At 32.8% G+C, this 18674-nt stretch overlaps 1 protein-coding gene across 3 annotated transcripts in view; it reads right to left on the bottom strand.

The window, feature by feature from the left end:
- Positions 1-10126: 10126 nt before the first annotated feature.
- The window catches only part of LOC105346688 (disks large homolog 1), a 42897-nt gene continuing 34349 nt past the window's right edge, over positions 10127-18674 (bottom strand). For 2 of the 3 annotated variants that reach the window (XM_034472987.2, XM_066069217.1), the window contains 10 exons: positions 18466-18642; positions 18126-18189; positions 17812-17938; positions 16248-16274; positions 15746-15793; positions 15556-15657; positions 15157-15329; positions 14399-14508; positions 13170-13261; positions 10127-12505 (listed from right to left, as the gene is read on the bottom strand). In XM_034472987.2, the coding sequence (XP_034328878.1) occupies positions 12399-12505; positions 13170-13261; positions 14399-14508; positions 15157-15329; positions 15556-15657; positions 15746-15793; positions 16248-16274; positions 17812-17938; positions 18126-18189; positions 18466-18642 (1027 nt within the window). In that variant the 3' untranslated portion in view covers positions 10127-12398. The remainder of the gene's footprint in view (positions 12506-13169; positions 13262-14398; positions 14509-15156; positions 15330-15555; positions 15658-15745; positions 15794-16247; positions 16275-17811; positions 17939-18125; positions 18190-18465; positions 18643-18674) is intronic. The other variant, XM_066069216.1, reaches the window with a different exon arrangement.

Below are 18674 nucleotides of genomic sequence, written 5' to 3'. Positions count from 1 at the left end.
AATTAAGAATTCAGTGTGTATGCACCGAAACAATTGTGTAACAAAAGCTATAGAGATTCTCTCTGTTTATATTTTCATTGCACATCCACGTTGTATTTTTTTTGTAATTCATTTTTTTCTGTTAAAGAGTATGATGAAATATTATTTGAAATCTGGTACATGTACTTTCATTTACAGAAAGAGGGATGCATGTATTTCACTTTAATTTTTTATTTCTTACAAAGTCTCATTTTTGCAGTTTTAATTAAATTTGACAAAATGATAAAATAAAAATAATAATTTAAAAATAACCATGCAGGCTTATTTATAGAAACATGATTTTTTAATAAAGATTTCTGGGTTCAAATCAAGCTAGTGTTCAGAAAGTTTTGTCAGATTGCTAGTACACTGTATATCTACATTTCCTGCTATGATCTCATCACCAGTTCTAAATGTAACAAACAAGTACACAAGTTCTGAACTTCTCACATGCAAATTGGACACAAATCATTTTTTCTCCAGAGTTCTGGATGCCAAAAATAGCACCTACACAACTGCCTGTCACATTTTTCCATATTCCATATTAATAAGTTGGCCAATTAAGTGTCACGGTCTTGCTCTGTTTCTTTTTGGGGCCTCAAGTTCAATGGACTGGACCCAATCCAAAACCCCGAAAAGCTGACACATGCTAGGAGGTTTGTGTGAAGGCCGGTCTGGTTTTTGCTTTGTATTTTTTATTAAGATCCTGTAGGCAAAAATCCAATTCACTGACGTCAGATTTTTTAGAGACTTAATATATATGGGGCATTCTGTTCAATGGTTATTGACAATATCAATCTATAGGTGACCTCTGGTGTGTTTGTAAACACCTTGGCCATTACACAAAGTTGAGTACATGTATTGTGATAGGTTTTCTGGACTTGAATCAATAGCATATTGTGAATACAAAAAAAAATCTTTGTCATCCATTCAGTTCAATAAACTTATTTTGTAATATTATATTTATTATTTTCATTACTGATTAGAAAGTGGTACATTGACTTCAAGATACAGTAAAACAACAATATGATAGTCTATGAGGTATACATGTAAAAGCTGGATTCTTATTGATTTCCTTAATCAATTATTAATTACCTTAGTGAATAATGAAATGAAAAATTTGATCTACAGAATGTCTGAGTTAGAAAAACCACTACACCGTACAGGTATTTGATATTTATTGATACATCATCAACCGATTTTTTAATTCCCAAGACCCAAAACCTTTTTCTCCATCGTTTCTTTTTTTGTTTTGTCTATGTTTGCATTTAGGACAATATTCATAATGTTCTTAGAAGTAATTAATTATTCAGTATAAACAGAGTTTAATTATATTCGTTCCAATATAACATCAGATGACATGCTTAATTTTTACATAGTTTAACCCAGGTCCCTGAAGCATAATATGATCATAAATCACCAGGTATCTTGGACTATGACCGCCTCCTGCAAGATTGCCAATCTCCACACACTTTATTGGATGTAAGGTTGTGTGCATGCATGTGTGTAAAAGGAGAGGGGTATAGTTGCATTGTACTTTTTACTTCACTTTTTTAATGATGTTATAAATTTTATGTATTAAAAATAACCCCATTTTGCTGCAAAAATTTAAAAATGTAAAATTGAAGAAAAATTGTAACCTACGATCTGTGATTTACAGCTTTTTATCATTGAATTTTCTATGCTTTCTCTGACCCATACTACCACATGCATTCATTAAACTTTATATTATACTAGGTTTATTTATAAAAAAAACCTTTTATTTAAATGACAAGTCCAATCTCCTGAACATAATTATGTACGTTGTATATGCATGCTCAACTCTGCTTACCGTAACTCATTAAATTCTTTTAATGCAAATGCACAGACATTTAACTAATATCGTTACCTCTTTGATAAGGAAAAGCCCTATGCGTCAATCTACCAATAATTAATTCATCACATGCGGGTTTCCAAGTAAGTGTTATGTTGTGTTCAGGTTTACAGAACATTCACGAACACTCTTATATAACCTTCAATTGCACAAGCACTAAAAAGGGATTAGTTCAGCAACAAGAAGACTTTATCTTAGCTTTTTTTTTTTATTCCCTTGTGTGTTTATGAAGAAATCTTTTTGCACACTGTACATGTACTTGAAGCGGTATTTACCATACCTTTCACAATAGGTAAAACCAGCAATAAACTTATGTAATTCCGACATCTGGAACACATTGGTTTGATAACAAAAATATTAATACACTTTGGATGTACACCAACTTTTTGCTTCATGCATCTAACAACGAACAAGATCACCAATGCTTAGTGTCATTATTATTTTTTCCAATTATCTAAAAATTTCTTGCATTGAATTATTAAATTTTTGGGATTCTGATGAAAATTTGTAATTTATCTTGAGTGTCATTTACCTGTATCAAAAGGTAAAACATGGAGCAAAACTGTGCATAATTTAGTCAGATTGTCAATGTAAATCTTGATTATATAACAGTGGACCCCCCTCCCTTAATGGATTAAATTCTATGATTCTTTTTTAAAAATTTGCTTTCTGGATTGCTAGACATCATATTGTATATTACATGTAATAAAACCACAGAATCATTAGTTGGTGAATGTTACATGCATAATGACTTTTGTAGAATGGTCCCATTTATTATTATGTAGAGGGTATATATTTGTTATACATGTACTTAGAAAACAATAAGCATTTGCCTTCGATAACTTGTAAATGGTCCTATTTGTAGTTCTATATGCTAATCTGTATACATTGGTTTTTTTCACCCCAATATAGTATTTACCCCCACCCCCCCCCCCCCCCCCCCCAAAAAAAAAAAATTCAGAAACTGTCTCCGATAAAAATGAAATAAAATATAAATTTGTCAACTTCTTCACAAGATAGAGATTGCAAGAAAACAAGAAAAAAATTCTCAAAAACTCAATGTCTACCTCTCTGCAATGTTTGAAAACTCTGAAATATCATTATTTTTTTTCGTATCATAAATTTTTGGCTTTTATACTAGAAAAAATATTTTTTAAAATTATCTATGTTTACATTTATACACTTAATTATTAATCTCAATAAAATTAAAATAATTAATACCTTTCATCTAGCTCTTATTGATAGTATTTTCTTATCTGATACTGGTTGTATTCACAATGCCTTAGTACATGTAAGAAAAATATTCTCAAACCACTTCTCAAAATGACTGAAAACTCTAAAATATCACCGATAAATACTGTTGTCTTAAGTGTGTGTGTGTTAAAAAATTCTATTTTGTGAGGGGGGGGGGGGGGGGGGGGGTTCAAAAGAAAACTTGAACATCAACTTTGGACATTCCTTGGAACTTATTTTTGTAATCATAAAATTCATGCATATATCTCTTAAATCTAATATTTGATTACCAGTATATTGATATCTGTTAGCTTATACCTAAATGTGCATACAAGCAGCAAAAGGCCTAAGGGGAATAACTGGTGAAAATGGGTCAATCAATATGAACTAAGTTTAATAAATCTCTTAAGTCAAGAAATTATACCAAAAAGTATTAAAAGTTTAATACACTGCAAAATTGTAAAAATACACATATAATCAGAAATCTTCAAAACTCAAAGGCAATAAATTTGGGTTGTGAGAGAAAGTCAATTCACAGGAAACTCAAATTATTCAACCCAGTGTCTTCATAGATTCATAGAGTAAGCAGAGCAAATAAGATCCACAAAATCTGCAGTGGATGATTTTGTTTCCCCAATAAACTTGTAAACTGTCAGTGGACAACACTCATATCAGAACCAAACTCTTGAAGATCCCATCGACTATCACACTGGGCGAATACTCTATATAAATGCGCAGTGACATTAACTGCCCAGAGAGAGAGAGCTTGCAAGCTAGGTTAGGATCCCTATGTCTTTGAGTCCTTCAATTTGAAATAGCCAGTACAGTAGTAATGCAGAACGACCAATGGTTGTGTATTATATCCTGTTGCAAAGATTTTACCGATTGTAATGGATACATGGGTTGGTCACTGATCAGCTTTCTTCATCAATTCCTCAAAAATTCCAAGAGGATAAATCAACGACATACATTACACGTACCATAGTAGTAAAACAGAACATATAAAATATCAATAATATAAATATCAAAGGAATTATCTTGAGTTTATATTCAATGAGAATGATTTTCCAGTGGAAAAAGTATATAAGCTAAAATTTGTTAGTACATTCGTGCTCCTTAGCTTAAATCAACCATTCAATCAATATAGTTACATGTTATGTAGGCATTGCCTTTCATTTGAATTCTTTACTAAACTTCACAATAACATGGTAGTCTATTTCAGAAACATCCATTTTCTATATTAAAGCAATTGTTGTACACAATTGTATAAAGAGATATTCAATACTTGTTGAACATATTTTTTCCTTCTCGTCCATTGACAAATCATGGGATAGTTTTAACAATTTTTTTCAACTGTAGTACTCCCATGTGATAACAAAAAAACAACCATGACTCAAATACAGTACATGGACTGATAATATAGGCTAGCCATAAAAGGGACAAAATCTAAACTCTTTAGGTTCCACTGTTCATTAATCAATGAATTGGATACATTAGCTATCCATGCATGCATTAGACTGGTATACTACAATATATGTAATATAAGAGGTGTATTTTCATTTCTTGTTTCACTTGAAAATTATTTCTCTTGTTTCACTTGAAAATCATTTCCTGTGTTTAACTATCTATAATAACAGAACTACCCCTCTTTGAAAGAGCAACAGGTATCTACAACACTTTTTTCCAGACCAATCTAAACAGACGGAAACAACAATCAATATTTTGGAATATTCTGCGTTGTAAATTTGAGAAGAACGTTGAGGAGTGCCGGTTCTCACGTCCTCCTGCTTCAATCATTAAAAAGGTGGAAATATCGGAAAGAATGACTGAAAAAATGTACTTACCGAATGTTTGTCGACAGGTTTCTTGAAAATGTCTCTCTTTGATGCCGGTTTATTTCCCTTTGATCCCTTTTTCTCCAGAGACATCCCTACCGAACCAAAACAAAGGGTCAGCTACAAGACCGGAAGTGCATCAAAATATATATTAGTCGAACCGTATATGGTTAGCTAATCCGTATAGATCTATCATCGGTGCCTGTGTGAGATCTGCAGGTTGTTGAAATAAATTTGACAAAATTTTAGAGTGATGAAATTCTAACCCGTCATTTTAAAAACATAAAAATGTTTAATAGAGAAAGCAAAGAGAAATAGAATCAAGAAAAAAATTAATGGTATGTCCGTCTGTCTGTATAAGGCTAATATATTTACTGGCCATTGCATTTTCATATCACTCACGACAGTTACATTGTATGAAGTCGAATATTACAGTCACGATAATAGGAATGTAAATGAAGTTTTGACCCGTTTTATCGCCAAATATAAAATGTATACATTAAATATTACCATAGTACATGTAACATGCTAATTAGAACAAGTCTAACTTATGCGCAGATTTAAAGGGGGCCCTCTGGAAAATTCAGTTTTATTAAATTCACTTTGAAAATTTTACGAAAAAAGGCTCCGGGGCCCATCTAGCCCCCCCCCCCCCCCATTCCTCGGAACCCCCCCCCCCCCCCCAAGGAAGTTTTCTGGGTTCGTGCATGTAACTGGTGGTAAAGAATGTCAGAATTAATATGTTATTTACATGTATGTGCTTGAACAATATCTAAATATTTACATATTTTTACATTGGTTCTTGTATTTTTCCAAACGACGCAATATTTTCGGATCGATAGGTGGAATTTTTTTTGAAAAATCTATGGAGGTTTCAATTTGTTTCACCATTTTTAAAGTAGATTTAAAATCAATCAGACTTCGCTTTAATAATTTTTTTCCAATATTTTTACTTTTTTCTTCAATGTAATACATTATTTTGTATGTGCATTTAGGGAGGGGGGGGGGGGTAAATCTGATATGGGTTTGGATATAGTGGATTTATGAACCATGCAGTGTACATTATATTTATCATACATTATCAACAAATATATGAACACTTTTTGCAGAAAAACATCTTAGAATTATTTTGAAGCATATTGTCACACTGTTATCATCATGTACGTTATTTTCCAGATATTTCGATACTGTGTACTTCAATGCCGTCAATAACACGAATAATACGAAAGCCGCTCGGGCTCAAAAAGTTGGTAAACAAATTCGACATAGACCGATCGTTTCTCGGTAACTAAAATTATTTTGTAACGTTCTATTTTTATAATAAAATCGCTTTTAGTTATTTAAACCATATATAATAATTTTTTTCTTCAATGTTGCGCTCAAACCTTTGTGATTTTACACATGACGTATTTCTTCTTTTTTTCTGGTACAGAAAAATAAGGTCTCCATAGATTAATTCAAATGTACATAAATAAGAAAAGTAGATTTTAATGATTTCTAAAAAGTGCTCATGGACCATTGTATTGATATATTAGATAATGTAGATTTATGCATACATGTATATGACTTAAAATTTGGACACATTTCCCCGCAACTTATTAATCAATTAACTCTTTGTAGAATTAATTCATCGTAGTATACGTATATAAATAAAAAAAAGTGTACGTACACATGTTTTAATACGCATGTAATTTTATAACACTTCTACGTTTCTGTATGGAGAAATTTTAAAAGGGCATCTGCCTAATGACGTACGCCACGGACAACCCAATCCAGTGGGGCTAGCGTTGAAAGGTAGAAAACGTCACCAAAACGACTATTTACATATCTCTGACGAAATGTCAGGGGACGGAGAACTTTGCGTGCTTGGATGGATCTACTGCGTCGACAAAACTTCAAAGGAGAGACGTTTTCGGTTAATATATCCTTTATTACGCGTTACAAAACTGTTCTATTTATGTAACATTTATTGCTACATTTTAGAGCATGTAAAAGAAAATTAAATGGGTTAATTTTATTCATAAGCGTAAACGTTGTTGAAACTTATAATGCATGAGAAGGGAAAAGGGGTTGACTTTTGTAAAGTTTCAAATGTGATATAGAATTTCACAAGATATCCCGAACATTTAATATCAAGTAGATAAAGATTAAATCTTGTCGACATTTTGGCGAATATATAATAATGTAAAATTTTATCACTAGCTTCATAAATGTCATGTTTACTTGTAGCTGTCAAAAGGCAAACAAGTCTGGGCAACCAGTACACAAACAAGTCACGGGCATTTATTTTTGTTATTAAAATCGTGTTTTTTTCAACACACAGCATTAAAGAGCTTTTTTCATTATAGTCATTCGAAAAACGCAATTTTCAAAACTAGTTCGTATAGACTTATAGGCTCCATTATCGATTAAATATTATGCATTTATGCACATTGGGATAGTTAAACAAGAAAAAGGGATGTTACAGCTAAGCCATTTTAAATTTATTTTTTTTATATTCTCAAAAAAAACACCTGAAAAGGCGAGGCAGGGACGTTTCTGGGTGAGGATGGGGGGGGGGGGGTGTCCATACCCCAAGTGAAACAAGTACCACTAAAAGTAGGCAGTCTGGTTGGTGACCGGAAGGAAATAGAAACTTATGCTGTATGTCAACACTTACGTTCTTGAGGGATTACAGCTCATCAGAGACAATGACACTGTCCTTGCATCCTTGAACTTCAGTCCTTGTTGGCTCGGGCTTGTAATAATAGAAACATTAATTTAACGCTAGGAGCTAGTTTTCATCAACTTTTTTTTATCTTAAAAATAATGACTTAATCTACACAACATACGTGTACATTTCACACAATTACATAGTACATTACATAGTACACGCGTCACAGTACCAAAGTCGTAGTGCTCATCAACTGGTAAAATATAAACTGGGTTTTACTCTTGCTAAAGCAGCTAAACTGCCAATTTACCATATTCAAGAAATATAAAATGATACTTTATAGAGTATATTTAAAACTAGAGTTAAACCATGCAGGTACTTTACATGATGGGCAGTGCTAAATAAAAATTCCTGAAATTTTTAGATGGCCATTTATTTGATGCCTCTAAATTCCAGACAATGTTATTTTGTTTTCTAAATAAGAAAACAGTATGCATTTTTGCATAATGCTTTTTCAAAAAATTCCCATTGAATGAAGTCGCCTTCAACTGTTATCGAGACATGTTTATGCATAGTCATTACAGAGTTATCTATATTGGTGAAATTTGAAGGGATGAATGTTTTTACATGTATTTGTAAAAAAATCTTCTATGGCTTCTGCAACACTTTGATCCCTCTAAGGCAAACTGATGTACACACTCTTCCATCTTATTAATTTAATTTCAATCCAAAATTGGCAAGAACAATTTATTTTCACATTCCTTTTAATCTGAGATGAGAAGTATGACTGCTTACCTAAACATCTCTACATTCATAAATAGCTTGTTGAATTTAACGGATTTTCTTTCATGCACAAAGGCTTTTGAATTTAATCTCCTCGTAAAGCATGATGCTTTGACAAGATGTTTGCAGGAGTACACATATTTGTTTTCTGTGTGTACAAGTGACATATACTAGTATGTACCAGTATATGATTTGAGAAAAATGTTTCCATGCATTTATGCATATTGGGATAGTTAAACAAGAAAAAGGGTGTTACATGTAACTCAGTCCTTTTAATTTTTTTTAAATTTTCAAAACACCTGTAGAGGCGAGGCAGGGACGTATACATACTATTATATGTCTCTGGGTGAGGATGGGGGGGGGGGGGGGGGGGGGTCCATACCCCAAGTGGAACAAGTGCCACTAAAAGTAGGCAGTCTGGTTGGTGACCAGACACTGCATTGGTCCGAAGGAAATAGAAACTTTTAAATAAGCTGTAAGTCAACGCTTACGTTCTTAAGGGATTATAGCTCATCAGAGATCTTGAGGGATTATAGCTCATCAGAGACAATGACACTGACATTGCATCTTTGAACTTCAGTCCTTGTTGGCTCGGGCTGGTAATAATAGACACATTAATTTAACGCTAGGAGCTAGTTTCCATCAACTTATTATTTTTTTTATTAAATAATTACTTTATCTACACATCATACGTGTACTTTTCACACAATTACATAATACACACGGCACTTGTGCTCATCAACTGGTAAAATATAGAGTGGTTTTACTGTTGCTAAAGCAGCTAAACTGGCAGTTTACCATATTCAAGAAATATAAAATGATACTTTATAGTATATTCAAAACTACAGTTAAACCATGAAGGTACTTTACATGATGGGCAGTACTTAATAAAAATTCCTGAAATCTTTAGATGGCCATTTATTTGATGCCTCTAAATTCCAGACAAGGTTATTTTGTTTTCTAAATAAGAAAACAGTATGCATTTTTGCATAATGTTCTATCAAAAAATTCCCATTGAATGAAGTCGCCTTCAACTGGTATCGAGACATGTTTATGCATAGTCATTACAGAGTTATCTGTATTGGTGAAATTTGAAGGGGTGAATCGTTTTACACGTATTTGTAAAAAAAATCTTCTATGGCTTCTGCAACACTTTGATACATCTAAGGCAAACTGATGTACACACTCTTCCATCATATTAATTTTATTTCAATCCAAAATTGGCAAAAACAATTTATTTTCACATTCCCTTTACTCCGAGATGGGAAGTATGACTGCTTACCTAAACATCTCTACATCCATAAATAGCTTGTTGAATTTAACGGATTTTCTTTCAAGCATAAAGGCTTTTGAATTTAATCTCCTCGCAAAGCATATGATGCTTTGACAGGATGTTTGCAGGTGTACACATACACATATTTGTTTTCTGTGTGTACAAGTGACAAATATGTACCAGTGTATGATTTCAGAAAAATGTTTCAACCTTTCCTCCTATCAAACCATAAAACTGTCAACTGGTATTCACAACAAAACTCATGTACAATTCATCAGGAAATCAGCAGCTGTTACTAATGTTGGGATATGTATATCCCTACATCCAGGCGATGACACTTCACCACGTAAATATATAACTCCATTTTATGGACAAATTAAGTTAAAGGCCACGCACAAGTACAATGGCCTCATAGTCAGCCGTCTAGTTACCAGCCATGAAAGAATAACAAACTCTAGTTTTTTAACAAGTATTTTTTTTTTAATTTATATTAATGATATACTATTTTTCCTTGGTAAATGACTCCTGAATTAAGTCAATCTTATCAATTGACAAGCATATTGTCTATTATCAATTTATCAAATATACATGCACAATGGAAAGCAAGCAAATCTTCATATCTTGTAAAAAATAAAATACAGATTTGTTTGTTTACAAGTTAAAATTAAAAAAAAATTTAACAAGACAGTAGATCAACTTGGAGGTTGCATTGCTTATTCTATCAAAGTGGCTTAGTTTCCTGTTATGTTACAATAAATCCAAATATCATTTCCAGATATGCAACTTTTGAAATACACAATACAATACTTATTATATTTCTTAAAACCTCATTAGATTCGCCGTTAAATGAGATTTTTCGAGGTTATGTGATTTCAGTTAATTAAAATCGTTAAAATTGAATCCCATGTTCATTGAGGAGAACAGTATGTGCTATTATAAATTAATATAAGTTATGATAAATTGATTTTGAAAAATTGAGAAAACAAATCTACATCTAAATGTGATCAAAATGTTTCATAATGAGAGCATGACGTAGTTCAATGTACATTAAAAAAAAATGACCAACAGCAGAAGTTTGGAGTTATGGATGATAACGACAACAGACTTTTTTTTTGGATAAAAACTTGTCAGACACTTGTAGAATACTGCGATCTCACCAATGGGAAAATGAATGATTTTACAACATAGACAGATCCTAATGGCAAGACAAAATATTCACTCAAAATGTTCTTCCAAATACGGTGTATTTTACTAAATTGAAATATATTTTGAAACCCTAGTCTAGTCTAAAACAAGAATATGGAAAACTAGAACAAGTTTTTCAGTATTTCAGAATATCCCCCCTTCTAATTATAACAATATGGCAGCCAGCTGCGAAAAGGAATACATGGGTTACAGAATTGGATAGCTATAAAAAGAAACGGGAAAGATATAATATTTCCAGTGCATTTCTAGTTGTAACAGGATAACATAAAACCCCGACCCATTACTTTATATAAGAGGTGTGCTTGGGACTGGGTATTTTTTTCTATTCATATAACCCCTCTCCCCCTTTTAGAATCTGCGACAAACAGTTGGATGACCAAGATCTGACCAACCTTTGGTGGAGGGAGGCAAGCGAGGTAGAAAAATGAAGCTACAAAATAAAAAAAAAAAATAAAAAAATAGCGAAAGAAAAAAAAAATAACAACAGGGCTGTGAGTGGTCTCCCCTCGACATTAAATGCCCAAGATATGCAAACATACATTGATTTGTTTAGAAAAAAAAAGAATTAATAGCTTTGCTCTTCTCGTACATAAACACCCCCAGCACTTTTGTTTATAGTTCATCCCCCTACTCCCAACAATAGATACAACAACGCTTTAATTATAAAATCATTCGAAATAACAGATAATTCAAAAGCTGCTACATTAAAAAAAACAATAGCCTTTGTACAGAGGAGTGTGGTCTACCTTGGAATACTTGGGGAATGTTGATTTCAATAACCGTCTATTATAATCAGTTACAAGAAGCTCGCCTCGACAGGCCTGGGTACTGTACAACCGATAACACTGGAAGCTAACACAAAGTACAGATATATACTGCATCGTGGTCAGTGCTACGGTACATATAAAATGTTGTCAGTAAAATATGTCTAAATCAACGGGGGTAACATGAACATCTTCACCATAAAATCACTTTATATATATTACAATATTAAAATTCTCCAAGGTATTATTCAATAATCAATCTTCCTATCATAATATGTATATATATATACAAATTCTATCACAATTGGCAACACTTGATTATCAACATTCTGTTAAAAATTCAGTATCAATCAATACTTGATTAAGTTCCTGCAATATCTTTCCTTATATACCTGATTATTGAATTAACCACCCAAAAATTTGCTTGCTCAACCCTTTTGATTATTTCGAATAAGACCCTTTACAAGACATTTGGCTTTCGTTTCCATACAATCAATGGCCACTCTGACCTAATCGCACATGAACAAAGTCACACAGGTGAAATGCATGATCGAAGATGAAAAAATAATGATACATTCACAGTAAAAAACATAAACTCCAATAAATAAATCTATTGCCTGCCCAGGTTTGTAGATAAGTTCCCCTTGGCCTGCTTCGTCACACACGATTTGGTAAGAATGTCACAGTTCAATGGCAGTTAGACTATCACTGAGCAAGGGCTGATCTGCAACAGTATCCACTCGACGATCCGCTTGACCGCTCATAACTTCTCCTTGGCTGGTACCCAGATGGTGGGACCAGACTGGTCGCGGATCACTTCCTTCACCTTTGCATAGATCTCGTTCGCCGTATCCCCCTGCACAACAGCTGAAAAAGAAATCACTACTCTCAAACCATGGCATTCAAGTATTTCTATGTAAAAAAAATTTCTGCTGTTTAGTTATTCTGTAGAATTAACGTACAAGCCTTAACCCTGACATAATGTTATTTACTTGTGAAATATTAAGCAATATATCCCTGACAAAGATGATGTAATTAATAAGTTAATGATACAATTTCCCCCCCAAAATCCCTGACATTATAATTTGCAAGTCAAATAATAAATACACTGCAGCCTTCACCAAGCTGGTAGTGTTATTATCTTAAACCTTAAATCTGGGGCATTTTTCTATGTGTTGCAAATTTTGAAGAAAAAAAAATGGTGAATTTTAACAGCACACATTTCTGCATGATTTTTTAATCTGCTATATAAAAAAGATTGCACATAAAGTGAAAAATTGAACATTGCAGAAACAAAACGATGTCATCTAAGAATGCATGACAATGTAATTTACCAGTAAAGTACAGTTGAACTTTGATATCTAGAACACTGATACCTCGAATACAATGGATATATTGAAGTGATTTTTAAGTCCCAACAACTTATTTTTTAAGTATTTTACTCTTGATATCTCAAATACTCGGATATCTCAAAGTTTTTAAACAGTCCCATATAGTTTGAGATAACAAAGTTAAACTGTATATAATTTACCAGTAAAGTATTCTCCGAACTCTTGCTCCAATTTCATGGTTCTTTCATATGTCAACCTTGCTTGTTCTTCTGTTATTCTCTTGTTCATATCCCTACAATATACAAGTCCAAATTAATCAATAATGATTGCATAAAACAGCACACGAAAGTGAGAGAAAAAAAGAGGGAGAGAGAAAGCATTAATAAAAGGATATATAAAAGCATAATAAACATCATCCAAAATAAATCTCCATCCATACCATGTTAAGAAGTACACATTAATGAATGAAGCTCAATCTTCATGCAACACCCATACCAAGTTACAACCATTTAAGCCAAAAAAACTCCGACAACTACAAAGATAATCTAATTTCTACAATTTGTTGTTCATTAACCAGTAAAAATAAGTCAGTTCAGAAATTTTCTTTACATCTAATCCCAACACAACATGTTAGGCCATTTGTTTTTTTTTCTAGGAGTGAAGATTTAAAGAACCAACAGTGTTACATGAATTAAGCCAAAACCATCATGTCAGCTTTTGCCGCTGTTGGATAATGGTTTACCTATGATCACATTGATACAAATGGACGGACGTTAATACAAATGTTAAATGCATATTATTAATTTCATGGACTTTTAGAAAAACACACAGAACATATACACTGGATAATGTGTATTTAGAAAATGATCATTCTGTGTATCAATATTGGATGCTATGAGAGTAAGCAGATCAAAACTGGATACCAAAGATGCTTTAAAAATTCAAACATCTCTAAGATCTTCTTGGTAACAAAATTTGAACTTGAAAAATAATGAAAATGTATATGTACATGTACCAAAGTATATGGCATTTAAAAAGGTATGAAATATACCATTGAAATCTTTTTTTTTAACTACACTTTTTAAAAGCTTTACTCATGATTTGTAAAGAGTTTTACAGTGTGTTAAAAGTATCACTCCAAACAAAGGATCAAAAGTGAGAGAAATAAACTGCCATGCATACCAAATGTTTTCGTTCCTGTTGAAAATATGTATATATCCTCAATATTTACTCTCTTTGTTTTTTTTATGGTGAGAAATTCCGACACCACTGATTTAAATGTATCGAAAGCCAATGGAATACTCTTAAAAAAAAATATATTTATTCTTCTTCGGTTCTAAGAGCTCACAGAATCTAAGCATGCAAGAGATGAGAGAGTCTAACATACAAACAAGTATATCTTATGATGGGGTGTTGTTGAAATACTTACATAATGGATTCTATGGACTTTGGTTTGATAAGTATGGCGACAGGGTATAGTCCTGCTACTTGTAACCTCTTAATGGCATTGCCGCTCACATCGAGGATGCAGTGCTTTCCCTGTTAGAAAATCGACAAAAAGTTATATTTATGACTCTAAATTGGAACAAGTAACAAAAATTTTGGCCCAAGAAACAGATTTATTCTAGAGTAAGCATGGAGTATGTTAGAGTTGAAAATTCTGAACACTTTCTTTTTAAACCAAACTGGACTATCCAATTTTAAATATAGTAAAAGTGATGTAATTATAATGTGAATGGCCTGTGCCTCTTATTTATGGAAAATAAAGTCAATTCTCTGAATTATTATATCCCATCTTTGGTTTTTCAAAATTTTGGCACAGTAAACGTGTATTTTATTCTCTTTTTGTATAAAATATTCATAATGCTAGCTCCAATTGTCTGCACAGTTGCAGATCACACAACCTTTAAACCTAATACTGTGGAATCATTAATTTTAAAGGATTGCTGAATTTCACAGGTTTGTTGGGACATAACTTCGTGTATTTTCTTATACATACAAAAGGAAGTATGACTTAATTACCAAAATCTAAAAATTCGTGGATGATGTTAATTAGTGGTTGAGAGGTACCCACAAATTCCACGAAAATTGAGCCCCCATGAAATCTAACAATTCCACAGCACATGCCCAGATCATGACGTCAGGCAACAATTCTACCTAAGACCAGCTTACTTTTCCACCACCCACCTTCTCTGCAACTTCTTTGACGGAAGCTACACTGGTTCCGTACAAGTTCTCATTGTACTGTCCTGCTTCAATGAACAGGTGATTCTGGATGTCACGCTCCATTTGTTCCCGCGAGTCCACAAAGTGGTAGTCTCTGCCATCTGCCTCATAGTCACGCCTGGGTCGTGTTGTATCTTTACAATGAAAAATCACATTAAGACCTCAACTCCACTTTTCAAACATATAACAATGCTCATAAGTCTTCTATTTTCCCTCATATTTAACACTTAGGTTTAAATTTTTTTTTGGTTGAATCCTCAGTACTGTTAAATAAATGCTTCTTAAATTTAGGAAATTAACTGCTTATATTGTACATTTGGCTTCTTTGTTCGGAAAACCTTACAAAAACCCAATACATACGAGGGACACAACTTCCGAATTTGTCTGGGAATTCTGAGATGAGGTCATCATTGATTCTGTCCTTCAGCGGTCCCAAGATAATGACTGGTCGGGTGTACTTTACTGTAAACACAAGGAAAAGCAGGTTATATATCTAAGTAACTGATAATGGCTTCAAATCAGAGATTAATCAAGAGGTAAAGTTACTTACATTCCTGTTGAACAACAGCTTCATAGGAAAGGATTGGTTCATCACCACCTAATAAAGTAAGATATTGATATTAATAATGACTTACATACATAATGTTGTATTGTTGATGTTATTTGTATACGGTATATAAGGTTACTTTTGGGGGGTTTTGAAACAATGTGAAAGTTCACTATTTTCACAAAGTGCTCCTTTTATCAAATTATTTTTCTTTTTTCAATGTCAAGAGATAGCAAAAATTCCGAAAATGTATAAGCCCGTCTCATTTTAAATATGCCCACTAACAATAGCAGCAAATGGAATGACAAATTAACAGATGCAAACTTTCCAAATATACAGTATCTAGCATTTTTGATAAAAACTTTCCTTAAAAAAAATTCATGTTTATCATAAATATGTTTGTTTTGCAGATTTATCAGCAGAACAGTTACAGTTGTTGATTAAAGCAAAATCAATGGCTGTTAACAGACAGACAGACAGACAGACAGACAACTGTTGTACTTACGATAGCTAGCCTCACTGTCGGCACCACCTGAGAACAAAATCAAACTAGGGTCAACACTCCATGCACAATATTACAGAACGACAGAAATAGCATGCAGGTTACCAGGCAACACATGGTTGCTAGGCAGCATTGAAACCAAATTAATGCTTGAAAAAATTCACAAACTTATTATTAATGAAAACTATCAATTCAAATACAAGAGAAAACTTAAATTATTAATGATTATCATCTATACTGATGGAAAACTATAAACACATATATCATAAAAACTATTTTGAGCGATTAAAAAAGCAATGAAATATGAAGTGAATGCAGGGTTTTGATCCTTCTTAAATTATCACCACTATGTGTGTGTGTGTGGCTAACTGATAAATTAAGAGCTATTTCCTTCCACAAGAGCTTCTTGCTTACAAAATAAAAATATCAAGACTTTTACTACTAACATCAACCTTTTGGAACTTTAACAAAAAAATTGTCAAACTTTTGTACATCTCAGAAATATCGATAACATGTCAAAGTATTTTAAAAGTGCGAGGCAGATAACTGGGAAAATGTATAATGATGACTTCTAGCCTAAAACATAATACATATATAATACACTCCAATATCTTCTTTTGCAGTTAAAATATAGTCAAATAATATAAAATAAGTGGTATTTTCCATTGCACCATACCGATTTAAGGATGATAAGTGCTCATCATCCAATTCCCCATTCTAATACGAGTTAAGTGATTATCATACGAGTTCCCCATAATTATGTAAGAGTAAATGATTGTTTATTGGTTAGTGTTTATCATTAGAGTTTCCCCATAATAATGTACGGTTAGTGCTTCTCATCTGAATAGCAGTTTTATTGAGTGTAGCATAGTTTTATCAAAGACAAACCTACAGAAGCTAACACAGCTACAACAAAATCATTGATGTAAATTGATTTCATTTTCGCATTCATTAATTTGTGGGTTTTTTTTCAATTAAATGTTACTTTCTTTCATACATGTATAATTTTTGAAGAGTTCAAAAAGAAAAACATGAAAAGTGGATTTAAAAAGGACATATTATAATTAACATCAATGATTTTATAATAGATTAAGGTTCAACATAGATTTCCTGATACAGATCAGGAAATGACTCAAAATAGCAAAAAATTCACAACAGTGATGTAAAATGCACCAGAGATTGTCTGGAAATAGTCAGTTGACTTGAGTACATTTTACACACGTCTACTCAACACTGATAGTACTAAAGGCAGAACGTTTTACAGAAGCAAAGCAAGAAAACAGTGACTACACAAAAAATTACCTTCAGCTACAATGAAACAACAGAGAAACAAAATTACTGTCACTGCAAAAATCATCTATAATAATCTCTACATTTTTCTGACCATCACTAGAAAGAGGGAGGGGAAAAAATCTGTTATAAACTAAAAGGTCTTCTATACTAACTTTAAAATTCTATCATGGTTTAACATTGGGATAGAGATCTTCAAAATATTTGGGAGGATCGAGAAAAAAGTTGTGGGGTGGACCCCAGACATGCATTTGCTACCCTACAGTTAATTACTTACGCTCATCAGCACTGATATCTTCCCCAACTGCATGGTCCTTGCTCTTCATGAAGGGGAACCGTTTGGAGAACGAGAAATTCTTCTTCTTCTTCTCATTTGCATTCATATGTTGCACATTTCCATTTGTCTGTGACCAAAAAATGGAAGATGCATGTACAGGCAATTTTTTTTTCACTTCAAACGGAAGCATTTAACATATACAGAATCCAAAGAGTTGTGGGATATGCATTAAATAATCTACTGTTAAATGTAATCACATGGAGATTGCTTGATGATAATTGAAATTCTATGCTGTGAATATAAATATCCTTTACCTTTTCACTTGTTTTGCCAGTAAATTTAACATTTTTTAACCTTGCTCTTTCTTTTCGGTCTACCCTGTAAAAATATGGTAAAACGTTATACATGTAATATTAAACTTTCATTCATGATAGAAAAAAAATGGAGCAGTGATTTATAGGAAAAAACAAATCCACAAAACTCAAATCTCAAGGCTTGACAAAGGAAGGGTACTTTGGAAAAAATGTAGTACAACACCCCAAATTTATATTGTGTGAGAAGTATGGTATTGGTATGATAACAACAAAGAAATTGAGGCAATGATGCACAGTCAGACCCAACCAATGAACTTGATGCTATGTGACTTGTACATACCGTTTTTTGCTTGGAATGATTCCCATTCCCTCCTCCTCCCCGTCGGGCGTCACATATCGGGCCTGCCACCATTCATCGTCGCTTGCGTTTGTTACGTGAAGAATATCCCCATATTTAAAAGCTAAGCCTTTACTGGGCAAACCGCTGTCTTTTGTTGGTTCGTAATCGAACAATGCTCTGTAATAAAAATCAACTTAATTTACTAAGGG

This window comes from Magallana gigas, chromosome 8 (assembly GCF_963853765.1).
Source record: "Magallana gigas chromosome 8, xbMagGiga1.1, whole genome shotgun sequence".
NCBI lineage: Eukaryota > Metazoa > Mollusca > Bivalvia > Ostreida > Ostreidae > Magallana > Magallana gigas.
The sequence above is the reverse complement of the archived record's forward strand: the minus strand, read 5'-3'. Positions and strand labels throughout refer to the sequence as shown.